The sequence below is a fragment of the Zophobas morio genome, unplaced genomic scaffold, assembly GCF_036711695.1.
Source record: "Zophobas morio isolate AGI-343-1 ecotype UQ-CSIRO unplaced genomic scaffold, CSIRO_AGI_Zmor_V1 ptg000016l, whole genome shotgun sequence".
Lineage (NCBI taxonomy): Eukaryota > Metazoa > Arthropoda > Insecta > Coleoptera > Tenebrionidae > Zophobas > Zophobas morio.
In genome coordinates this window covers 4051925-4078619 of record NW_026972121.1, presented here as the reverse complement: position 1 = coordinate 4078619, position 26695 = coordinate 4051925, and the positions used below count along the sequence as shown (strand labels likewise).

Sequence of the window (26695 nt, the reverse complement as noted above, 5' to 3'; positions counted from 1 at the left end):
ATTCCACTATTTTTCAATATAAAATCCACTTTTCGTCCAATAAAATGGGTGGTCCTGAAGAAAACGGGGTGGGTGGGCGGGGCCATATGAAGTATTGTTTATGGTAGTTTCGAACAGTTGACAAATTAAATTCATTCTACTTCACACAGTAAATAAAATAAACCAATGAAATTAAAAAGTTTAGGTGGGTGGGATTAGTTTTTCTTTTTTGTTTAGATTCCAATGGTTATCAATATAAAAACCATTTTTCGTCCAATAAAATAAGCCAATGAAATTCAAAAGTGGAGGTGGGTGGGATTAGTTTTACTTTTTTGTTTAGATTCCTCTATTTACCGATGTAGATCCACTTTTCGTTCAATAAAATGGGTGATCGGGAAGAACACGGGGTGGGTGGGCGGATTCATATGAAGTATTTTTTATCGTAGTTTCGAACACTTGACCAATTAAATTCAACCTTCATCTCACAGTAAATATAATAAAGCAATGAAATTTAAAAGTTTTTTAGTTATCAATATAAAATCCACTTTTCGTCCAATGAAATGAGTGATCGAGAAGAAAACGGGGTGGTTGGGCGGTGCTATATTAAGTATTTATGTTCGTAGGTTCAAACACTTGACAAATTAAATTCAATCTTCATCTCACGCTAAATAAAATAAGCCAATGAACTTCAAAACTGGATGTGGGTGGGGTTAGTTTTTTCTTTTTTGTTTAACTTTCACTATTTATCAATTTAAAATACAATTTTCGTCCAAAAATGAGTGATCGAGAAGAAAAAGGGGTGGGTGGACGGGGCCATATGAAATATTTTTTATCGTATATTCGAACACTTGACAAATTACATTCAATCTTCATCTCACAGTAAATAAAATAAACGAATGAAATTCAAAAGATTTTTAGTTATCAATATAAAGTCCACTTTTCGTCCAATAAAATAGACCAATGAATTTCAAAACTGGAGGTGGGTGGGATTAGTTTTACCTTTTTTGTTTAACTTCCACTATTTATCAATTTGAAATACAATTTTCGTCCAATAAAATGGGTGATCGGAAAAAAATGAGGTGGGTGGGCGGGGCCATCTGAAGTCTTTTTTATCGTAGATTCGAACGCTTGAAAAATTAAATTCAATCTTCATCTCACATTAAATAAAATGAACCAATGAAATTCAAAAGTGGAGAAATTTTGCTTTTGAAAAAATTGCCAAAAATATCCCAAAAAATTCAGGGTCGTAGATTTCGACTCCCTGATTTCAAAAATTCAGCGTGTTTATGGTTCCGGGGTAAGATTTTAGAAATGTAGGTACTGTTTGAAATCCGATTTTTTGAATATATCTAAAAATGTACATATTACAACTGGCGATTTTGAAAATATGTTTGGAAACAAATGGGAAATCAATTTCGGAAGTGGTCAAAAATGGATCAAATATTCATTCTGAAAAATATTACTTTTAGAAAACTCCGAAAAAATTCCAAAAACTTTAGGGTTGTAGATTTCGGGGCGCTGATTTCAAAAACATAGCATGTTTATTGTTGCAGGGCAAGATTTTAGAAATATTCGGGTTGAAATCCAAGTTTTTTTGAAAAATGTTAAAAATTGTCATATTTCAATTGGCGATTCTGTAAAAATGGTGGAAGTTATTAAAGAAATGGGCCGAGAGTATCTTTTAGAGGTCAAAATCTATAAGAAAATGTCTTTGGCTAAATTTCGGAAATGGTCAAAAAAGGGACAAAATTTTCAAAAAAGCACGATTTTGAAAAATTTTGTTTTTGAAAATATTGCCGAAAAATTTACAAAATATAGCGCATTTAAAGTCCCTAGGCAACATTTAGGAAATACTCGTATTTGGTTTGAAATCTATTTTTTTGAAAAATCCTACAAAATGCCCTCAATTCAATTGGTTACTCTGGAACAATGGTACAAGTTGTCGAAGAAACTGGACCGAAAGTAAGTTCTCGAGGTACAAATCAATGAGAAAATGTATTTCGTTGTGTTTTGAAAATGGTTAAAAATGGGCGAAATTTTCATGAAAGCGCGATATTGAAAAATTGTGCTTTTGAAAAAGCTGTCGGAAAATTTTTAGAAAATTCAGATGTAGATTTCGACGCAGTAATTAAAAAAATACAGCGCATTTAAAATCCCTAGGGAACATTTAGGAAATATTTGGTTTGAAATCTATTTTTTTGAAAAATCCTAAAAAATACCCTCAATTCAATTATGGTTACTCTGGAACAATGGTACAAGTTGTTGAAGAAACTGGACCGAAAGTAACTTCTCGAGGTACAAATCAATGAGAAAATGTATTTCGTTGTGTTTTGAAAATGGTTGAAAATAGGCGAAATTTTCATGAAAGCGCGATATTGAAAAATTTTGCTTTTGAAACAGTTGTCGAAAAATTCCCAAAAAAATTAGGGATATAGACTTCGACGCACTGATTCCGAAAATATAGCGAAAATAAAATGTTAAATATATACAATAATAATATATGTTGGAGAATTTTTGAGATGTTTAAAAACGATTATGTAGAATAATAAAATAAATGTAGATCTCAAAGTAAACCGACTTAAACTTCCCTAAAGCGCCAGTTTTCATCCTATCTTAAAGCTTATTTTGTTTTTTTTATCCGCTCTTTAGCGACGATTTACAACAAACAATACGGCTGAAGCGTCCCTTCACTGTCAAATCCAGCCCTCTCCATTCACCCGTCAAAATTAATTAGTTTAATCACCCCTGATTACTCGACTCGGTTCATCAACTACTGCATCACTTTGTCGTCAACCCTTGCGGAAAATTTCAATTTTTTTGCTGTTTACTCTTTGAGAATAAAAATTCAAAGTGCGTCGCTCACCTTAAAAGCCTCCCGAAATTTATGCGACATTATGTGATACAGGAGCGGGTTGACGGTGGTTGAAAGATAGTAGAACACCCCGCTGACGTAAGTGAGGACTTGGAAGGCCCGGATCATGTTGGCCGACGTGTGTTGACCGTAGATGGCGAGGAGGCGCTGGGCGTGGAAAGGGGCCCAGCAGATGAAGAAGGCCACGACGACGGCAACTAGAACGAGAAACAAGTTAGCTGTGGCGAGGAATCGATGACGTCGTGTTAAAGTTTTGTCTACTAATGCAATATGGTCGATAATGGTATTTTTAAATTGTTTGGTAGTGCATTGACGGATAAATAAACTGTGCATGATTTTATGTTTTCGTTCAACAGAAACGAGGAGCTAATAAATTATGGAATTTTCAGTGGGATGCTGCACATAATTGAGGCATTGGGATTACATATTTGCGAACAATTTGTGTATATTTAGACCTTTAATGCCGCCTACGCCTCATTTTCAAACATTGCAAATTGGTAATATTAAATTGTTGCATACACTTTCAGCATAAATTTATACAGGACGAAGCTGACCTTTATTAACATTTTTAGTATTTTTTTCAAGAACTGAAATTTCCAAGTCACGCTGAAATTATGGCCGGAGATAGATAAACAAATGTTATTCCAACTTGAAAATGTTTTCAAATTCTTCACTATTGTAATTTTTTTTTTCTTTCAACAATGTATATAATATTCTTCCAAAAATTTGACCTAGAGAATTTCACATTCCACATAAAATTCAATAGTGACCCTTTTAACCCTTTTAAAGACAAAATAGAAGAATTCCCGATTTTTTAAAATTCTTTCAAGATTAAGATACCAGGACTCCTCAAGATTCCTTAAGATTCTGCTAAAAAACGCATTAGAGGCTCCTAAGATTGTTTCAAATTATTTCTTAGAGAAGGCACAAGACTTCCTCAAAATTTTCCAGATTCTTTCAAAAATATGACCTCGGGAATCCCGAAGATTTTTTCATGCTCTCTCAAAAATAAAACTTTAGGGTCCGTAAAACTATTTCACATTCTATTCTATCCAAGGTTCTTTCAAACTCTTTCAAAGACAAAATAAAAGAATCTCGTGGATTTTTTTTTAAGAATTCTTGAGATACCAGGAGCCCTCAAGATTCCTTCAGATTCTTGGAAAAACAAAAAAGAAACTAGAGGCTCCTAAGATTCTTTTAAACTGTTTCTTAAACAAGGCACAAAGACACCTTGGAATTTTTAAAATCCTTTAAAATATATGACACGTGGAACTCCGAAAATTATTTCAAACTTTTTCAAAAATAAAACACCAGGAATTCCCAAAACTATTTCACATTTTTTTCGTAAAATTCACTAGTGAGATCTAAAATTTTAGAAATCTTTCAAAAATAAAGCACCAAGACCCCTCAAGATTCTTTCAAATTCTTTCAACGACAAGATCGAATAATGTACAAAAATTTTTTTATTCGTTCAAGAATAAGATACCAGGAGGCCTCAAGATTCCTTCAGATCCTTAAAAAAACACTAGAGGATCCTAAGATTCTTTCAAACTGTTTCTTAAATAAGATACAACATTCCTTCTTTTGAAAGAGTACTATATAGAAGAATTCTCGAGGATTTTTTTATATTTTCAAGAATAACACACCACAATAAGGGCGCTCAAGGTTTCTTTGCATTTAAAAAAAAATCACTACGGGTTTCTAAGATTCTTTCAAACCGTTTTAAAAATATAATACAAGTGGTCCGAAGAATCTTTTAAATTCGCAAAAAACACGAGACACCCATCACTTTTTGACATTCTATATGCAAAAGATACCAGAGGTACCTACTATATTTAAATTCTTTCAAAAATGCAGCACCAACAGCCTTCAAAATTCTTTCAAATTCTCTCCTGTGAAAGAATTCTAAATAGAACGATCTCGAGAATTTTTTCTACTTTAAAAAATAAAACATCACACGAGAGACCCTCAAGGTTCTTTCAATTAAAAAAAACACTACAAGCTCCTGAGATTCTCTCAAACTCTTATAAAAATATAACACAGAGGACCTAGAAGATTCTTTCAAAAAATCGGAAAAGAAACAACTGAGATACCTAAAACTTCTTCACATTCTAAACGTAGAAGACATTGAAGGTACCCAAAATTCTCAAATTCTTTCAAAAATAAAACACCAAAGTCCTCAAAGATTATTTCAAATTTTTTCAAAAATAAAACACCAGGAATTCCCAAAACTAATTTCACATTCTTTTCGTAAAATTCACTAGTGAGATCTAAAATTTTAGAACTCTTTCAAAAATAAAGCACCAAGACCCCTCAAGATTCTTTCAAATTCTTTCAACGACAAGATCGAATAATGTACAACAATTTTTTTATTCGTTCAAGAATAAGATACCAGGAGGCCTCAAGATTCCTTCAGATCCTTAAAAAAACACTAGAGGATCCTAAGATTCTTTCAAACTGTTTCTTAAATAAGACAAACAAAGATTCTCTCAAACTCCTTCTTTTGAAAGAGTTCTATATAGAAGAATTCTCGAGGATTTTTTTATATTTTCAAGAATAACACACCACAATAAGGGCCCTCAAGGTTTCTTTGTATTTAAAAAAAAATCACTACGGGTTTCTAAGATTCTTTCAAACCGTTTTAAAAATATAATACAAGTGGTCCGGAAGAATCTTTTAAATTCGCAGAAAACACGAGATACCCATCACTTCTTGACATTCTATATACAAAAGATAGCAGAGGTGCCTACTATTTTTAAACTATTTCAAAAATAAAGCACTAAAAGCCTCCAAAATTCTTTCAAACTCTCTCCTTTGAAAGAATTCTAAATAGAACGATCTCGAGAATTTTTTCTACTTTAAAAAATAAAACACCACACGAGAGACCCTTAAGGTTCTTTCAATTAAAAAAAAACACTACAAGCTCCTGAGATTCTCTCAAACTCTTATAAAAATATAACACAGAGGACCTAGAAGATTCTTTCAAAAAATCGGAAAAGAAACAACTGAGATACCTAAAACTTCTTCACATTCTAAACGTAGAAGACATTAAAGGTACCCAAAATTCTCAAATTCTTTCAAAAATAAAACACCAAAGTCCTCAAAGATTATTTCAAATTTTTTCAAAAATAAAACACCAGGAATGCCCAAAACTAATTTCACATTCTTTTCGTAAAGTTCACTAGTGAGATCTAAAATTTTAGAACTCTTTCAAAAATAAAGCACCAAGACCCCTCAAGATTCTTTCAAATTCTTTCAAGGACAAGATCGAATAATGTACAAGAATTTTTTTATTCGTTCAAGAATAAGATACCAGGAGGCCTCAAGATTCCTTCAGATCCTTAAAAAAACACTAGAGGATCCTAAGATTCTTTCAAACTGTTTCTTAAATAAGACACAACAAAGATTCTCTCAAACTCCTGCTTTTGAAAGAGTTCTATATAGAAGAATTCTCGAAGATTTTTTTATATTTTCAAGAATAACACACCACAATAAGGGCCCTCAAGGTTTCTTTGTATTTAAAAAAAAATCACTACGGGTTTCTAAGATTCTTTCAAACCGTTTTAAAAATATAATACAAGTGGTCTGGAAGAATCTTTTAAATTCGCAGAAAACACGAGATACCCATCACTTCTTGACATTCTATATGCAAAAGATACCAGAGGTGCCTACTATTTTTAAACTATTTCAAAAATAAAGCACTAAAAGCCTCCAAAATTCTTTCAAACTCTCTCCTTTGAAAGAATTCTAAATAGAATGATCTCGAGAAATTTTTATACTTTCAAGAATAAAACACCACACGAGAGGCCCTCAAGGTTCTTTCAAAAAATCGAAAAAAAAAACCACCTGAGAAACCCAAAACATCTTCACATTCTATTCGTAAAAGACACTAAGGGTACCCAAAATTTTCAAATTCTTTCTAAAATAAAACATCAATGTCCTCCAAGATTCTTTCAAACTATTTCTTTTGAAAGAAAAATCCTCGAGGGTGTTTTTATATTTTCAAGATTAAAACACCACACTAAGGGCCCTCAAGGTTTCTCTGTACTAAAAAAAAAACACTTGGAGTTTCTAAGATTCTTTTAAGCTTTTTTAAGTATATAATACAATTTTTTAAATTCGGAAAAAAAAACACGAGATACCCATAACTTCTTCACATTCCATATAAAACAGTCACCAGCGGTACCTAATATTTTTAAATTCTTTCAAAAATAAAGCACCAAAAGCCTCCAAAATACTTTCAAACTCTTTCCTTTGAAAGAATTCTAAATAGAAGAATCTCGAGAATTTTTTATACTTTCAAGAATAAAACAATACACGAGAGGCTCTCAAGGTTCTTTCAGTTAAAAAAAAACACTAGGAGCTCCTAAGATTCTGTCAAACTCTTTTAAAAATATAAAACAGAAGACGAAGAAGATTTTTTCAAAAAATCGAAAAAAAAACACCTGAGAAGCCGAAAACAACTTCACATTCTACACGTAAAAAACACACAATCTTTTCCTGAGTTTGAAGTTCAAAATTAAAAAATTGGAATAAAGCATTTTTAGCGCCAAATAATATTTTTTATGACGTTCGAAACATGAGATTTAAATTTAAAATCATCATCAATAAAGAGACCTAAGTTCTTTACAGATTGCAAAACAGGCAGCTTCTTATTTCCAATTCTAATATTAATATCTATATTATTAGCAATAGCCATTCGGAGTTTCTAGGAGCAAAGCACATTAGTTTGCATTTATCAGCATTAAGTTTTAAATTGATTGAAGACGCAGCTTTAACCATATTTACAAGATCTTTATTTATATCATTACACGCATCCTCAACTAGGGAAGGCTGAAAATGAAGCAAAAGTTGTGTATCGTCAGCAAACGCTCTTTTTTTACTTGATGAAGGCATGCTTAGCAATTGGGCAGTATATATAATAAATAAGATGGGTCCTAAGATCGATCCCTGAGACACACCCGATGTAATTAAGGCTAATTCAGATTTTTCTGATTCAAGCACAACCTGTCGATAACGATTGGAGAGATATGATCTAAAAAAATTAGTCGTAGTTAAATCAAAACCATAGTACTGCAATTTAGCACATAGTAGATCGTGATCCAGCGTATCAAAAGCCTTAGAGAAGTTACAGTCATCCACTGTGACTGCTAAAATGGAAGTTGTACTGAAGCGTGTACGAAAACCAGATTGATCTTCTATTAGAATGCCCTCAGCAGAAATGTAATTATAAACCTGTTTATAAATAACTTTCTCAAGGATTTTTGATAACGCTGGAAGGATACTTATAGGTTGTAAATCAGATAACCTTGACAACAGTTGATTTGGGAACAGGACGGACAAGGGCCATTTTCCAACTTTGTGAAAAAAAACCAGTCTCTAAACAGCAATTGATAATGTGAACCATATGTTTACATATAACAGAGAAGCATAATTTGATCATCTGAAGGGTAATTCCATCATATCCTGACGCATTTGATTTTAGAGCAGAAATTAGGTATGTCTAAAACCTCATTTTCCGTAGTGAGCGAAAATTTGAAATTACTTCCATCCCGGTATTTTTTATTTCGAATTTCATTAGTTGCATCCTTACAGTTATGTGGCGGAGCATCTAGAAGATTCTTTCAAATGACACAGAGGACCTAGAAGATTCTTTCAAAAAATCGAAAAAAAAACACCTGAGAAACCCAAAACATCTTCAAATTCTATACGTAAAAGACACTAAAGGTACACAAAATTTTCAAATTCTTTCTAAAATAAAACACCAATGTCCTCCAAAATTATTTCAAACACTTTCTTTTGGAAGAATTCTAAATAGAAGAATCCTCGAGAATTTTTTTTTTATAGTTTCAAGAATAAAACACCACACCAGGTACCCTCACGGTTCCTTTAGAAATGATCGCTTAAAATGTTTCAAATTTTTTCAAAAATATGATACAGAGAACCTCGAAGATTCTTTTAAACTTTTTTCTTTGAAAAGAGTTCTAAACAAAAGAATTCTGAAGGACTCTTTAGTACTTTCAAAAATAAAACATTACATTAGGGACCCTCAAGGTTTTTTGTGATTAAAAAAACACTAGGGGATTCTAAGATTTTTTCAGATTCTTGTTTTCAAATTCTTTCAAAAATAAAGCATTAAAGGCCCCCAACATTCTGTCAAACACATTTCTTTGAAAAAATTCTGAATACAAGAATCCTCGTGATATTTTTTGTAATTTCAAGAATAAAACACCACACCAGAGACCCTCAAGTTTCCTTTCGATTAATTAAAAAAGACACTAGGGACTTCTAAGATTCTTTCTTCTGTTTCTTAAAGAAGACACAAGGATCCCTCGGAATGTTTCAAATTCTTCCAAAAATATGACAGAGAACCCCGAAGATTCTTTCAAACTCTTTACTTTGAAAGAGTTTTAAATAGAAGAATCTTTGAGGATTTTTTATACTTTCAAGAATAAAGTACTACACTAGGGGCCTTCAAGGTTTCTTTGGATTAAAAAAAACACTGGGGGATTCTAAGATTCTTTTAAACTCTTTTAGAAATATAACACAAATTGACGGGCAGATTGTTTTAAATTCGAAAAAATACACGTTAGTTCCTTCAAAAATAAAGAACTAAGGCCCTCCAAAATTCTTTCAAACTATTTGTTTGAAAGAATTCTAAACAGAAGGATTCTCGACAATTTTGTTATACTTGCGAGAATAAAACACCACTCCAGGTTCGTTTAGATTAAAAAAGGAACACCACAGACTCCTAAGATTCTTTCAAACTGTTTCTTATTCAAGACACAAGGATCCCTCGGAATTGTTCAAGTTCTTTCAAAAATATGACACAGAGAAGCCCGAAGATTCTTTCAAACTCTTTCCTTTGAAAGAGTTCTAAATAGAAGAATCCTCGAGGATTTGTTTATACTTTCAAGAATAAAACATTGCACTAGGGGCCCTCAAGGTTTCTTTGGATTTAAAAAAAAACACTAGAAGATTCTAAGATTCTTTCAAACTCTCAGAAAAATAACACAAGTTGACCGGAAGATTCTTTCAAATTCGGAAAAGAAACACCTTAGATACCCAAAACTCCTTCACATTCTATACGTAAAAGACACTAGTAGTACCTAAGATTTTCAAATTCTTTCAAAAATAAAGAACTAAGGGCCTCAAAGATTCTTTCAAACTATTTGTTTGAAAGAATTCTAAATAGAAAGTTTCTCGACAATTTTGTTATACTTGCAAGAATAAAACACCACTCCAGGTTCGTTTAGATTAAAAAAGGGACACCACAGACTCCTAAGATTCTTTCAAACTGTTTCTTATTCAAGACACAAGGATCCCTCGGAATTGTTCAAGTTCTTTCAAAAATATGACACAGAGAAGCCCGAAGATTCTTTCAAACTCTTTCCTTTGAAAGAGTTCTAAATAGAAGAATTCTCGAGGATTTGTTTATACTTTCAAGAATAAAACATTGCACTAGGGGCCCTCAAGGTTTCTTTGGATTTAAAAAAAAACACTAGAAGATTCTAAGATTCTTCCAAACTCTCAGAAAAATAACACAAGTTGACCGGAAGATTCTTTCAAATTCGGAAAAGAAACACCTTAGATACCCAAAACTCCTTCACAGTCTATACGTAAAAGACACTAGTAGTACCTAAGATTTTCAAATTCTTTCAAAAATAAAGCATTAAAGGCCACCGAAATTCTTTCAAACACATTTCTTTGAAAAAATTCTAAATACAAGAATCCTCGAGATTCTTTTGTACTTTCAAGAATAAAACACCACACCAGAGACCCTCAAGTTTCCTTTCGATTAAATATAGAAGACACTAGAGACTTCTAAGATTCTTTCTTCTGTTTCTTAAAGAAGACACAAGGATCCCTCGGATTTTTTCAAATTCTTTCAAAAATATGACAGAGAACCCCGAAGATTCTTTCAAACTCTTTACTTTGAAAGAATTTTAAGTAGAAGAATCTTTGATGATTTTTTATACTTTCAAGAATAAAGTACTACACTAGGGGCCTTCAAGGTTTCGTTGGATTAAAAAAAAACACTGGGGGATTCTAAGATTCTTTCAAACTCTTTCAGAAATATAACACAAATTGGCGGGAAGATTCATTTAAATTCAAAAAAATACGCATTAGTTAGACAAATCTTCCTCACATTCTATACGTAAAAGACACTAATGGCAGCTAAGATTTTCAAATTCTTTCAAAAATAAAGAACTAAGGGCCTCAAAGATTCTTTCAAACTATTTGTTTGAAAGAATTCTAAATCGAAGGATTCTCGATAATTTTGTTATACTTGCGAGAATAAACACCACTCCAGGTTCGTTTAGATTAAAAAGGGGACACCACAGACTCCTAAGATTCTTTCAAACTGTTTCTTATTCAAGACACAAGGATCCTTCGGAATTGTTCAAATTCTTTCAAAAATATGACACAGAGAAGCCCGAAGATTCTTTCAAACTCTTTACTTTGAAAGAGTTCTAAATAGAAGAATCCTCGAGGATTTGTTTATATTGTCAAGAAGAAAACATTGCACTAGGGGCCCTAAAGGTTTCTTTGGATTTAAAAAAAAACACTAGAAGATTCTAAGATTCTTTCAAACTCTCAGAAAAATAACACAAGTTGACCGGAAGATTCTTTCAAATTCGGAAAAGAAACACCTTAGATACCCAAAACTCCTTCACATTCTATACGTAAAAGACACTAGTAGTACCTAAGATTTTCAAATTCTTTCAAAAATAAAGAACTAAGGGCCTCAAAGATTCTTTCAAACTATTTGTTTGAAAGAATTCTAAATAGAAAGTTTCTCGACAATTTTGTTATACTTGCAAGAATAAAACACCACTCCAGGTTCGTTTAGATTAAAAAAGGGACACCACAGACTCCTAAGATTCTTTCAAACTGTTTCTTATTCAAGACACAAGGATCCCTCGGAATTGTTCAAGTTCTTTCAAAAATATGACACAGAGAAGCCCGAAGATTCTTTCAAACTCTTTCCTTTGAAAGAGTTCTAAATAGAAGAATTCTCGAGGATTTGTTTATACTTTCAAGAATAAAACATTGCACTAGGGGCCCTCAAGGTTTCTTTGGATTTAAAAAAAAACACTAGAAGATTCTAAGATTCTTCCAAACTCTCAGAAAAATAACACAAGTTGACCGGAAGATTCTTTCAAATTCGGAAAAGAAACACCTTAGATACCCAAAACTCCTTCACAGTCTATACGTAAAAGACACTAGTAGTACCTAAGATTTTCAAATTCTTTCAAAAATAAAGCATTAAAGGCCACCGAAATTCTTTCAAACACATTTCTTTGAAAAAATTCTAAATACAAGAATCCTCGAGATTCTTTTGTACTTTCAAGAATAAAACACCACACCAGAGACCCTCAAGTTTCCTTTCGATTAAATATAGAAGACACTAGAGACTTCTAAGATTCTTTCTTCTGTTTCTTAAAGAAGACACAAGGATCCCTCGGATTTTTTCAAATTCTTTCAAAAATATGACAGAGAACCCCGAAGATTCTTTCAAACTCTTTACTTTGAAAGAATTTTAAGTAGAAGAATCTTTGATGATTTTTTATACTTTCAAGAATAAAGTACTACACTAGGGGCCTTCAAGGTTTCGTTGGATTAAAAAAAACACTGGGGGATTCTAAGATTCTTTTAAACTCTTTTAGAAATATAACACAAATTGACGGGCAGATTGTTTTAAATTCGAAAAAATACACGTTAGTTCCTTCAAAAATAAAGAACTAAGGCCCTCCAAAATTCTTTCAAACTATTTGTTTGAAAGAATTCTAAACAGAAGGATTCTCGACAATTTTGTTATACTTGCGAGAATAAAACACCACTCCAGGTTCGTTTAGATTAAAAAAGGAACACCACAGACTCCTAAGATTCTTTCAAACTGTTTCTTATTCAAGACACAAGGATCCCTCGGAATTGTTCAAGTTCTTTCAAAAATATGACACAGAGAAGCCCGAAGATTCTTTCAAACTCTTTCCTTTGAAAGAGTTCTAAATAGAAGAATCCTCGAGGATTTGTTTATACTTTCAAGAATAAAACATTGCACTAGGGGCCCTCAAGGTTTCTTTGGATTTAAAAAAAAACACTAGAAGATTCTAAGATTCTTTCAAACTCTCAGAAAAATAACACAAGTTGACCGGAAGATTCTTTCAAATTCGGAAAAGAAACACCTTAGATACCCAAAACTCCTTCACATTCTATACGTAAAAGACACTAGTAGTACCTAAGATTTTCAAATTCTTTCAAAAATAAAGAACTAAGGGCCTCAAAGATTCTTTCAAACTATTTGTTTGAAAGAATTCTAAATAGAAAGTTTCTCGACAATTTTGTTATACTTGCAAGAATAAAACACCACTCCAGGTTCGTTTAGATTAAAAAAGGGACACCACAGACTCCTAAGATTCTTTCAAACTGTTTCTTATTCAAGACACAAGGATCCCTCGGAATTGTTCAAGTTCTTTCAAAAATATGACACAGAGAAGCCCGAAGATTCTTTCAAACTCTTTCCTTTGAAAGAGTTCTAAATAGAAGAATTCTCGAGGATTTGTTTATACTTTCAAGAATAAAACATTGCACTAGGGGCCCTCAAGGTTTCTTTGGATTTAAAAAAAAACACTAGAAGATTCTAAGATTCTTCCAAACTCTCAGAAAAATAACACAAGTTGACCGGAAGATTCTTTCAAATTCGGAAAAGAAACACCTTAGATACCCAAAACTCCTTCACAGTCTATACGTAAAAGACACTAGTAGTACCTAAGATTTTCAAATTCTTTCAAAAATAAAGCATTAAAGGCCACCGAAATTCTTTCAAACACATTTCTTTGAAAAAATTCTAAATACAAGAATCCTCGAGATTCTTTTGTACTTTCAAGAATAAAACACCACACCAGAGACCCTCAAGTTTCCTTTCGATTAAATATAGAAGACACTAGAGACTTCTAAGATTCTTTCTTCTGTTTCTTAAAGAAGACACAAGGATCCCTCGGATTTTTTCAAATTCTTTCAAAAATATGACAGAGAACCCCGAAGATTCTTTCAAACTCTTTACTTTGAAAGAATTTTAAGTAGAAGAATCTTTGATGATTTTTTATACTTTCAAGAATAAAGTACTACACTAGGGGCCTTCAAGGTTTCGTTGGATTAAAAAAAAACACTGGGGGATTCTAAGATTCTTTCAAACTCTTTCAGAAATATAACACAAATTGGCGGGAAGATTCATTTAAATTCAAAAAAATACGCATTAGTTAGACAAATCTTCCTCACATTCTATACGTAAAAGACACTAATGGCAGCTAAGATTTTCAAATTCTTTCAAAAATAAAGAACTAAGGGCCTCAAAGATTCTTTCAAACTATTTGTTTGAAAGAATTCTAAATCGAAGGATTCTCGATAATTTTGTTATACTTGCGAGAATAAACACCACTCCAGGTTCGTTTAGATTAAAAAGGGGACACCACAGACTCCTAAGATTCTTTCAAACTGTTTCTTATTCAAGACACAAGGATCCTTCGGAATTGTTCAAATTCTTTCAAAAATATGACACAGAGAAGCCCGAAGATTCTTTCAAACTCTTTACTTTGAAAGAGTTCTAAATAGAAGAATCCTCGAGGATTTGTTTATATTGTCAAGAAGAAAACATTGCACTAGGGGCCCTAAAGGTTTCTTTGGATTTAAAAAAAAAACACTAGAAGATTCTAAGATTCTTTCAAACTCTTAGAAAAATAACACAAGTTGCCCTCAAGATTCTTTCATATTCGGAAAAGAAACACCTAAGGTAGCCAAAACTCCTCCACATTCTAAACGTAAAAAACACTGGTGATTTTAAAATTTTCGACAGAACTTCCCTCACCTCTTTGAGAACAATCAAACAATTCGAGTTTCTGCTTATACAGGGTGTCTCATCAAACATTGAAGTTAAATTACCGGTTAAATTTAAAACGCTTTGTAATTCCGAGTCGACAAGGAAATATCATGCAATTACGAGTCGCATTTAAAAATTTAATGTATGTATTTTAGTTTTTTTAAAGATTAATTAGTTGATTCTTGAAAAACTTGATTGACAAAAAATGGCGCAGGATTTAAGGAATTGCAAATTTGCTAAATCGACAAAAACATAACTTGATTTTTGGATAATTCAACACTGGGATTGTCTTTCGAATTAAAAAAAACTTGTAACGAGCGACAAATTTCAGTAGAATATAAATCGTAATGGACAAAAGTCCAAAAAAAATACAGCGACGCGTTCATTATATGTTTTACGCACACAACTGCACCGGGAAGCACCAATTAAACCATTTTTCCCCTAAGAGAAAAAATGCGGAAGTCAAGTCCACCAAGCGACCTCAACAATTTATAATAAATTCAGTATTTTTTAACAAAATTCCTGTCCTTGAAGACACCATCGCGTTGCCAAATACCGGTTCTTACGCGACTATCAAAATTAATGTCACACGAAATTTAGTCAATAATTTCGGCTCGGTGCTAAATTTTGTTTTGATTTATAAATACATTAATTTTCTGAGATTCGCAAAGTTCGAACGTGGTTTAGCAACGGGTTAAAGTTGAAGCGTGAATCTCTCACGTTTTGGATTCCGAGTTTGTCAAAATTTTTTTTAATAACGGCCATCCCATGGCTGTTATACCGGTTTTGGTCTAATTATCTAAAGCAGCAACGTCAGAAGTGGCGAAGACTCTACTTAGTGTAGGTTTGTTTATGTGGGTAACATTTAAGTAATCTTAGGTTAGTGATGGTGTTTGAGTAAACCCGTGAACTAGAAGTGACAAGTGACGAGGACACGGTGTGTGGTTTATTGGTTGATTTATTCATCACTGTAATATATATTGAGGCTTAGTTGCTACTAAACTGAACTAATGCGTGTTGCTCAAGAAATAAGTGGATAAATTGGTTGTTAATCTACTGTTGGGTAAGTCTTGGTATTTTTCACTTAGATTACTTAGACTTTGTCGTCTTAGATGAATTAATCAAACAAGAAAATATTTTTTTCAACTTAAACCGACTGGAATTCGCATTATTATCCCCACAAGGCCGTTTATTACAGAATAACATTTCTAAACGATCCAAATATAACTTGAAACATAATAAATAAAATTCAATATTACGTTTTTTTTTACATATAAATTCCGGAATATTTGTAACATTCGCTAATAACCCAAACATGTGTCTTCTTGTACTAAAAATGAATTCCGCATTGCGTCTTTTTATTTCTGTCATGTCACATTTGTCGCAATTTTTCGAACGTAACAGCAACCACGTTAGATCAGAGTACTGTTAGAAATAAAATACAAATATTACAAGTGCATTTTAAACTAATGTGTTTACTAAATTGCTGTTGCATAAATCAACAGCTACTTTTTTAATGAAGTAATTAAATTCATGCTTACACATAAACATTAATTAAACCCCAGCAACTAAACAACAAATGTTTCAACCTGCTACTGCAGACACCTGAAGGTCACCTCACTCCAGCCCGCACGTCGATGAACTCCACCACACAAAGCCCGCTTTCCCTAAACCGAAAACCTGGCCCAAACCCCGTCCGTGTAAGCACCTCCTTAAACCTTCATTTTCAGATAGTTTTTTCGATTTGCGTCAATCGCTACCAGTTCCTCGTTTCGTTTATTTCGTATCACATCCAAGGTCCTCGCTAGATACAAACAGTGCATAAATAACGAAAAATGTCTAATTCTGATTTTCCGAAAGCAATTTCCTTAGTGGAAACTTTCATCGGAACGGAAACGTTTTCCTCGCTTGAGGACAGCCGGAATTCATCTTTAGTGTTCATATATCACGGTTTGGGGCGAAGTCTTGCGATTTGGTACGAAATAGAAAAGTATGCGAAATAATTACCGGTTGCGTAATGGGTTTGTATCTCACGCGATTCGGGTTGTAAACGTGGAATTTTAGTCGGCGTGTTGCTTTGTAGCTTTCCTTGAACCTGACCCGGCGATTTTCCGCATCTGCTTTCCGGAATAATTTATTGTGGGTAGTTTGTTGGTTGGAGTTTCAGCTCATGTTTCGCGGATTAATATTTCATTTCTTTTATATTAGGGACTTATTGACCTTTTCGGTTGACAATGTGTTTTTCTTTGGCATTATTGGCCGGAGATTGGGTGGGTGTTTTCAAGTGTGTTTGAGTAGCGGGGAATTTGGAGAGAATGTTTGAGAATTTAAAGAATTTTCTTATGTAAACAATGCTGGATTTATTCATATATTCAGAGTAAGGCACGGATTTTTGACGGGTGAAGTTTTGATAATAAGCGTCTGTCTGAAATAGTTCTTTAAAATATTGAAAATAGTCGGTTCGAAAATCAATTTTGTCCTTGATTTAAAAATCGCATGAAGTAGACACAATGTATAACTGTATGCGCCGCCCCTACTCTCTGAACCAAAGAAATGATTTTTTAAGGTGGAGCTTGTACAAGTGGGCGGAGCATCAGTAATATTGCGTTTTAAATATAATTCTCACGTTAGATATTTTATTTACAAATTTATCTATTTTCTCACCAACGGTTGAACCGAATTGAATGGGGTTCTAATAAGCTGATAATTATATCATTAATTTCAATATTAAAAGTGGTCACCAGAATGAAGAGGTGGGTGGGTGGGCGGGGCTGTTGTTTGTTTGTGAGACTCTGTAGAAAGAAGCTAAACTTAGCTCCACCCACCTCATTTCTCCATTTGGCTAAATTATATTATTTCTGTAAAGTAGGAATTGAATTTTGCTTTGATTAGTAGTAGAATATAAGATTTAAATCAAAGTCAAAAGTGGCCCCACCCACCCACCCCTACTCCAATTTGATGACCCATTGTATTGGCTCTGACACGTAAGTTGGATTTTATATTGACAAATAACAGAATCTAGTCCAACATTTTTTTTTATAAAATTTTAATATTTATTCAAAAACGACTTTACCGTCTGTGTTTACATAGAAACATTTAAAAATCATAGAAAATATACACACTGGTACAATTATAGAAGCCGCCCTTCTTCTTCGGACCAATGAAATGATTTATTAAGGTGGAGCTTGTACAAGTGGGCGGGGCATCAGTAATATTGCGTCTTAAATATAATTCTCACGCTAGATATTTTATTTACAAATTTATCTATTTTCTCACCAACGGTTGAACCGAATAAAATGGGATTCTAATAAGATGATAATTCTATCATTAATTTCAATATTAAAAGTGGTCACCAGAATGAAGAGGTGGGTGATGGGTGGGCGGGGCTATTGTTTGTTCATGAGACTCTGTAGAAAGAAACTCCACTCACGTCATTTCTCCATTTGGCTAAATTATATTATTTCTCTAAAGTAGGAATTGAATTTATTTATAAACTTTTAATTTTTATTCGAAAAACGACTTAACTGTCAGTGTTTAGATAAAAACATTTAAAAATCTTAGAAAGTAGAAACACTCTGGTATATCTTATCTATAAACGTCACTTTTCTTCTCCGAGTCAATGAAAAGATTTATTAAGGTGGAGCTAGTGCAAGTGGGAGGAGAATTAGTGACATTTCTTTTTCTCACTTTTGTTATGTTTATTTAAGAACAATTTAAAATTTTCTGGACACTTAAATTTCCATTTTTATCTATTTCCTCACCAGTGGTTTAACAGATTTTTCCGAGATTCCAAGAAGATAAAATAGTTTGTCATTAATTGGCAATGTTAAGAGTGGTCCCTAAGAACAAGACTGGGGCGGGTGGGCGGGGCTATTTTTTGCTTGTAAGACTATGTAGAAGAAATTAAAACTTGCCTCCACCCATCTTCCTTCTGCATTTCATTGCTTTAACATTTTATTTACTGTAAAATGTGTACTGAGTTTCGTGTGACAAGTGGTATTAATCTAATATTTAAAGCAATTTCAAAAGTGACCCCGCCCACCCACCCCTGCTCCGTTTTGATGACCCATTTTATTGGCTCTAAGACGTAAGTTGAATTTTATTGAAAAATGACAGAATCCAGTACAATTTTTTTCTCTTAATTTTAATTTTCATTCGAAAAACGACTTTGCCGTCAGCGTTTACATAGAAACATTTAAAAATTATAGAAATTAGACACACTGTGGTACAATAATAAACATCGTCCTATTTCTCCGGCCAATGAAATGATTTAATAAGAAGTAGCTTGTGTGAGTGGGAGGAGCATCATTGATATTTCTTTTTATATATGATTCTAACTTCTGTTATGTTTATTTAACACCAGCTTAATATTTTCTTTATACTTTGTTTACAATTTTTCTCTATTTTCTCACCAGGGGTTTAACAGATTTTTCTGAGATTCAAAGAAGATGAAATAGTTTGTCATTAATTAGCAATATTAAGAGTAGTGCGTAAGAACAAGATTGGGGCGGGTGGGCGGCGCTATTTTTTGCTTGTAAGACTATGTAGAAGAAATGTAAACTTAGCTCCGCCCATCTTCCTTCTCCATTTCATTGCCTTAACATTTTATTCCTGCAAAGTGGGATCTCGATTCTGGTATGACAAGTGGTAGAATCTAATACTTAAAGCAAATTCAAAAGTGTACCCGCCCACCCACCCCTACTCCGTTGTGATGACCCGTTTTATTGGCACTAAGACGTAGGTTGAATGTTATTGACAAATAGCAGAATCCAGTATAATTTTTTTTTATAAAATTTAATTTTTACTCGAAAAACGACTTAACCTTCAGTGTTTAGGATAAAAACATTTAAAAATCTTAGAAATTAGACGCACTCTGGTATATCTTATCTATAAACGCCACATTTCTTCTCCGAGCCAATGAAATGATTTATTAAGGTGGAGCTAGTGCGAGTGGGAGGTGAATTTATGACATTTCTTTTTCCAACTCTTGTTGTTTTTGTAAGACCAATTTAACATTTTCTGGACACTTTAATTACCATTTTAATTTATTCCTCACCAGTGGTTTAACAGATTTTTCTGAGATTCCAAGAAGATTAAATAGTTTGTCATTAATTAGCAATATTAAGAGTAATCCCTGAGAACAAGACTGGGGTGGGTGGGCGGGGCTATTTTTTGCTTGTAAGACTATCTAGAACAAATGTAAACTTGGCTCCACCCATCTTCCTTCTGCATTTCATTGCTTTAACAATTTATTTACTGTAGAATGGGTACTGAGTTTCGTGTGACAAGTGGTATTAATCTAATATTTAAAGCAATTTCAAAAGTGACCCCGCCCACCCACCCCTACTCCGTTTTGATGACCTATTTTATTGGCTCTAAGACGTAAGTTGAATTTTTTTGAAAAATAACAGAATTCAGTACAATTTTTAGTTATAAACTTTTAATTTTTACTCAAAAAACGACTTAACCGTCAGTGTTTAGATAGAAACATTTAAAAATCTTACAAAGTAGACACACTCTGGTATATCTTATCTATAAATGCCACCTTCCTTCTCTGAGCCAATGAAATGATTTATTAAGGTGGAGCTAGTGCGAGTGGGAGGAGAATTAGTGACATTTCTTTTTCCCACTTTTGTTATGTTTATTTAAGGCCAATTTAATATTTTCTGGACACTTTAATTACCATTTATATCTATTTCCTCACCAGTGGTTCAACAGATTTTTCTGAGATTTCAAGAAGATAAAATAGTTTGTCATTAATTATCAATATTAATAGTAGTCCCTACGAACAAGACTGGGGCGGGTGGGCGGGGCTAATTTTTGCTTGTAAGACTATGTAGAAAAAATGTAAACTTAGCTCCGCCCATCTTCCTTCGCCATTTCATTGGCTTAACAGTTTATTTACTGCAAAATGGAATCTGAATTCTGGTATGACAAGTGGTAGAATCAAATACTTAAAGCTAATTCAAAAGTGACACCGCCCACCCACCTCTACTCCGTGTTGATGACCCGTTCGAGTGGCTCTAAGACGTAAGTTAAATTTTATTGACAAATAACAGTATCCAGTAAAATTTTTTTTTTAAGTTTTAATTTTTATTTGAAAAACGACTTAACCTTCAGTGTTTAGATAGAAACATTTAAAAATCTTAGAAAGTAGACACACTGTGGTATATCTTATCTACAAACGCCACCTTTCTTCACCGAGCCAATGAAATGTTTTATTAAGGTGGAGCTAGTGCGAGAGGGAGGAGAATTGGTGATATTTCTTTTTTTCACTTTTGTTATGTTTATTTAAGACCAATTTAATATTTTCTGGACACTTTAATTACCATTTTTATCTATTTCCTCACCAGTGGTTTAACAGATTTTTCTGAGATTCCAAGAGGATAAAATAGTTTGTCATTAATTAGCAATATTAAGATTGGTCCCTAAGAACAAGACTGGGGCTGGTGGGCGGGGCTATTTTTTGCTTGTAAGACTATGTAGAAGAAATGTAAACTTAGCTCCGCCCATCTTCCTTCTGCATTTCATTGCTTTAACATTTTGTTTACTGTAAAATGTGTACTGAGTTTGGAATGACAAGTGGGTATAATCTAATGTTTAAAGCAAATTCAACAGTGACCCCGCCCACCCACCCCTACTCCGTTTTGATGACCCATTTTATTGGCTCTAAGACGTAAGTTGAATTTCTTTTTAAAATAACAGAATCCAGTACAATTTTTATTTATAAACTTTTAATTTTTACTCAAAAAACGACTTAACCGTCAGTGTTTAGATAGAAACATTTAAAAATCTTACAAAGTAGACACACTCTGGTATATCTTATCTATAAATGCCACCTTCCTTCTCTGAGCCATTGAAACGATTTATTAAGGTGGAGCTAGTGCGAGTGGGAGGAGAATTAGTGACATTTCTTTTTCCCACTTTTGTTATGTTTATTTAAGGCCAATTTAATATTTTCTGGACACTTTAATTACCATTTTTATCTATTTCCTCACCAGTGGTTCAACAGATTTTTCTGAGATTTCAAGAAGATAAAATAGTTTGTCATTAATTATCAATATTAAGAGTAGTCCCTACGAACAAGACTGGGGCGGGTGGGCGGGGCTACTTTTTGCTTGTAAGACTATGTAGAAAAATGTAAACTTAGCTCCACCCATCTTCCTTCGCCATTTCATTAGCTTAACAGTTTATTTATTGCAAAATGGAATCTGAATTCTGGTATGACAAGTGGTAGAATCAAATACTTAAAGCAAATTCAAAAGTGACACCGCCCACCCGCCTCTAGTCCGTGTTGATGACCCGTTCGATTGGCTCTAAGACGTAAGTTGAATTTTATTTACAAAAAACAGTATCCAGTAAATTTTTTTTTTTAAGTTTTAATTTTTATTTGAAAAACGACTTAATCTTCAGTGTTTAGATAGAAACATTTAAAAATCTTAGAAAGTAGACACACTCTGATATATCTAGAAACGCCACATTTCTTCCCCTAGCCAATGAAATGATTTATTAAAGTGGAGCTAGTGCTAGTGGGAGGAGAATTAGTGACTTTTTTTCCCACTTTTGTTATGTTTATTTAAGACAAATTTAATATTTTCTGGACACTTTCATTACCATTTTTATCTATTTCCTCACCAGTGGTTTAATAGATTTTTCTGAGATTCCAAGAGGATAAAATAGTTTGTCATTAATTAGCAATATTAAGATTGGTCCCTAAGAACAAGACTGGGGCGGGTGAGCGGGGCTATTTTTTGCTTGTAAGACTATGTAGAAGAAATGTAAACTTAGCTCCGCCCATCTTCCTTCTGCAGCATTTCATTGCTTTAACATTTTATTTACTGTAAAATGGGATCTGAATTCTCGTGTGACAAGTGGTAGAATCTAATATTTAAAGCAAATTCAAAAGTGACCCCGCCCACCAACCCCTACTCCGTTTTAGTGACCCGTTTTATTGGCTCTAAGACGTAAGTTGAATGTAATTGACAAACAACAGAACTCAGTACAATTTTTTTTTGTAAACTTTTAATTTCTATTCGAAAAACGACTTAACCGTCAGTGTTTAGACAGAAACATTTAAAAATCTTAGAAAGTGGACACACTCTGGTAAATCTTATCTATAAACGCCACATTTCTTCTCCGAGCCAATGAAATGATTTAATAAGGTGGAGCTAGTGCGAGTGGGAGAAGAATTAGGGACATTTCTTTATCCCACTTTTGTTTTGTTTGTTTAAGACCAATTTAATATTTTCTGGACACTTTAATTACTATTTTTATCTATTTCCTCACCAGTGTGTTTAACAGATTTTTCTGAGATTCCAAGAGGATAAAATGGTTTGTCATTAATTAGCAATATTAAGAGTAGTCCCTAAGAACAAGATTGGGGCGGTTGGGGGGTGGGGCTATTTTTTGCTTGTAAGACTATGTAGAAGTAATGTAAACTTATCTCCACCCAACTTCCTTCTGCATTTCATTGCTTTAACATTTTATTTACTGTAAAATGTGTACTGACTTTCGTATGACAAGTGGTAATAATCTAATGTTTAAAGCAAATTCAACAGTGACCCCGCCCACCCACCACTACTCCGTTTTGATGACCCATTTTATTGGCTCTTAGACGTAAGTTGAATTTTTTTGAAAAATAACAGAATCCAGTTCAATTTTTATTTATAAACTTTTAATTTTTACTCAAAAAACGACTTAATCGTCAGTGTTTAGATAGAAACATTAAAAATCTTAGAAAGTAGACACACTCTGGTATGTCTTATCTACAAACGCCACCTTTCTTCTCCTAGCCAATGAAATGATTTATTAAGGTGGAACTAGTGATAGTGGGAGGAGAATTAGTGACATTTCCTTTTCCCACTTTTGTTATGTTTATTTAAGATCAATTTAATATTTTCTGGACACTTTAATTACCATTTTCATCTATTTCCTCACCAGTGGTGTAACAGATTTTCTGAGATTCCAAGAAGATAAAATAGTTTGTCATTAATTAGCAATATTAAGAGTAGTACGTAAGAACAAGACTGGGGCGGGTGGGGGGGGGACTATTTCTTGCTTGTAGACTATGTAGAATAAATGTAGACTTAGCTCCGCCCATTTTCCTTCTCCATTTCATTGTATTAACATTTTATTTACTGCAAAATGGGAACTCAATTCTGGTATGACAAGTGGTACAATTTAAGATTTAAATCAAAGTCAAAAATGACCCCGCCCACCCACCCCTAGTCCGTTTTGAGGACCCGTTTTATTAGCTCTAAGACGTAAGTTGAATGTTATGGACAAATAACAGAATCCAGTATAATTGTTTTTATAAACTTTTAATTTTTGTTCTAAAAACGACTTAACTTTCAGTGTTTAGATAGAAACATTTAAAAGTCTTAGAAAGTAGACACACTTTGGTATATCATATCCATAAACGCCACCTCGCTTCTCCGAGCCAATGAAATGATTTATTAAGGTGGAACTAGTGCGAGTGGGAGGGGAATTAGTGACATTTCTTTTTCCCACTTTTGTTATGTTTATTTAAGATCAGTTTAATATTTTCTGGACACTTTAATTACCATTTTTATCTATTTCCTCACCAGTGGTGTAACAGATTTTCTGATATTCCAAGAAGATAAAATAGTTTGTCATTAATTAGCAATATTAAGAGTAGTCCCTAAGAACAAGACTGGGGCGGGTGGGGGGGGCTATTTTTTGCTTGTAAGACTATGTAGAATTAATGTAAACTTAGCTCCACCCATCTTCCTTCTGCATTTCATTGCTTTAACATTTTATTTATTGTAAAATTTGTACTGAGTTTGGAATGACAAGTGGTAATAATCTAATGTTTAAAGCAAATTCAACAGTGACCCCGCCCACCCACCCCTACTCCGTTTTGATGACCCATTTTATTGGCTCTAAGACGTAAGTTGAATTTTTTTTTAAAATAACAGAATCCAGTACAATTTGTATTTATAAACTTTTAATTTTTACTCAAAAAACGACTTAACCGTCAGTGTTTAGATAGAAACATTTAAAAATCTTAGAAAGTAGACACACTCTGGTATATCTTATCTATAAACGCCACCTTTCTTCTCCGAGCCAATGAAATGATTTATTAAGGTGGAGCAAGTGCTAGAGGGAGGGGAATTGGTGATATTTCTTTTTCTCACTTTTGTTATGTTTATTGAAGACCAATTTAATATTTTCTGGACAGTTTAATTACCATTTTTATCTATTTCCTCACCAGTGGTTTAACAGTTTTTTCTGAGATTCCAAGAGGATAAAATAGTTTGTCATTAATTAGCAATATTAAGATTGGTCCCTAAGAACAAGACTGGGGCGGGTGGGCGGGGCTATTTTTTGCTTGTAAGGCTATGTAGAAGAAATGTAAACTTAGCTCTGCCCATCTTCCTTCTCCATTTCATTGCCTTAACAGTTTATTCACTGCAAAATTGGATCTGAGTTCTGGTATGACAAGTGGTAGAATCCAATACTTAAAACAAATTCAAAAGTGACCCCGCCCACCCACCCCTACTCCGTTTGATGACCCGTTTTATTGGCTCTAAGACGTAAGTTGATTGTTATTGACAAATAACAGAATCCAGTACAATTTACTTTAAATTTTTATTCGAAAGAGAACTTAACCGTCAGTGGTTAGATAGAAACATTTAAAAATCTTACAAAGTAGACACACTCTGTTATATCTTATCTATAAATGCCACCTTCCTTCTCTGAGCCAATGAAATGATTTATTAAGGTGGAGCTAGTGCGAGTGGGAGGAGAATTAGTGACATTTCTTTTTCCCACTTTTGTTATGTTTATTTAAGGCCAATTTAATATTTTCTGGACACTTTAATTACCATTTTTATCTATTTCCTCACCAGTGGTTCAACAGATTTTTCTGAGATTTCAAGAAGATAAAATAGTTTGTCATTAATTATCAATATTAATAGTAGTCCCTACGAACAAGACTGGGGCGGGTGGGCGGGGCTAATTTTTGCTTGTAAGACTATGTAGAAAAAATGTAAACTTAGCTCCGCCCATCTTCCTTCGCCATTTCATTGGCTTAACAGTTTATTTACTGCAAAATGGAATCTGAATTCTGGTATGACAAGTGGTAGAATCAAATACTTAAAGCAAATTCTAAAGTGACACCGCCCACCCACCTCTAGTCCGTGTTGATGACCCGTTCGAGTGGCTCTAAGACGTAAGTTGAATTTTATTGACAAATAACAGTATCCAGTAAAATTTTTTTTTATAAACTTTTAATTTTTATTCGAAAAACGACTTATCCTTCAGTGTTTAGATAGAAACATTTAAAAATCTTAGAAAGTAGACACACTGTGGTATATCTTATCTACAAACGCCACCTTTCTTCTCCGAGCCAATGAAATGATTTATTAAGGTGGAGCTAGTGCGAGAGGGAGGAGAATTGGTGATATTTCTTTTTTTCACTTTTGTTATGTTTATTTAAGACCAATTTAATATTTTCTGGACACTTTAATTACCATTTTTATCTATTTCCTCACCAGTGGTTTAACAGATTTTTCTGAGATTCCAACACGAAAAAATAGTTTGCCATTAATTAGCAATATTAAGAATAATCCCTAAGAACAAGACTTGGGCGGGTGGGCGGGGCCATTTTTTGCTTGTAAGACTATGCCGAAGAAATGTAAACTTAGCTCCGCCCATCTTCCTTCTCCATTTCATTGCCTTAACAGTTTATTCACTGCAAAATTGGATCTGAGTTCTGGTATGACAAGTGGTAGAATCTAATACTTAAAGCAAATTCAAAAGTGACCCCGCCCACCCACCCGTACTCAGTTTTGATGACCCGTTTTATTGGCTCTAAGACTTAAGTTGAATATTATTCACAAATAACAGAATCCAGTACAATTTTTTTTATAAACTTTTAATTTTTATTCGTAAAACGACTTAACCTTCAGTGTTTAGATAGAAACATTTAAAAATCTTAG

At 33.3% G+C, this 26695-nt stretch overlaps 2 protein-coding genes across 4 annotated transcripts in view; one reads left to right on the top strand and one right to left on the bottom strand.

Annotated features, from left to right (window-relative positions):
* LOC135129591 (pyrokinin-1 receptor-like) overlaps positions 1-26695 on the bottom strand; it is a 133220-nt gene that overhangs the window by 1835 nt on the left and 104690 nt on the right. For all 3 annotated transcript variants that reach the window (XM_064056777.1, XM_064056779.1, XM_064056778.1), the window contains exon 3: positions 2843-3048. In XM_064056777.1, coding sequence (XP_063912847.1) covers positions 2843-3048 — 206 coding nt within the window. The remainder of the gene's footprint in view (positions 1-2842; positions 3049-26695) is intronic.
* LOC135129594 (pyrokinin-1 receptor-like) overlaps positions 15415-26695 on the top strand; it is a 149458-nt gene continuing 138177 nt past the window's right edge. Inside the window, exon 1 of the mRNA XM_064056782.1 lies at positions 15415-15795. The gene's annotated coding sequence lies outside the window, so the exon portion shown is untranslated. The remainder of the gene's footprint in view (positions 15796-26695) is intronic.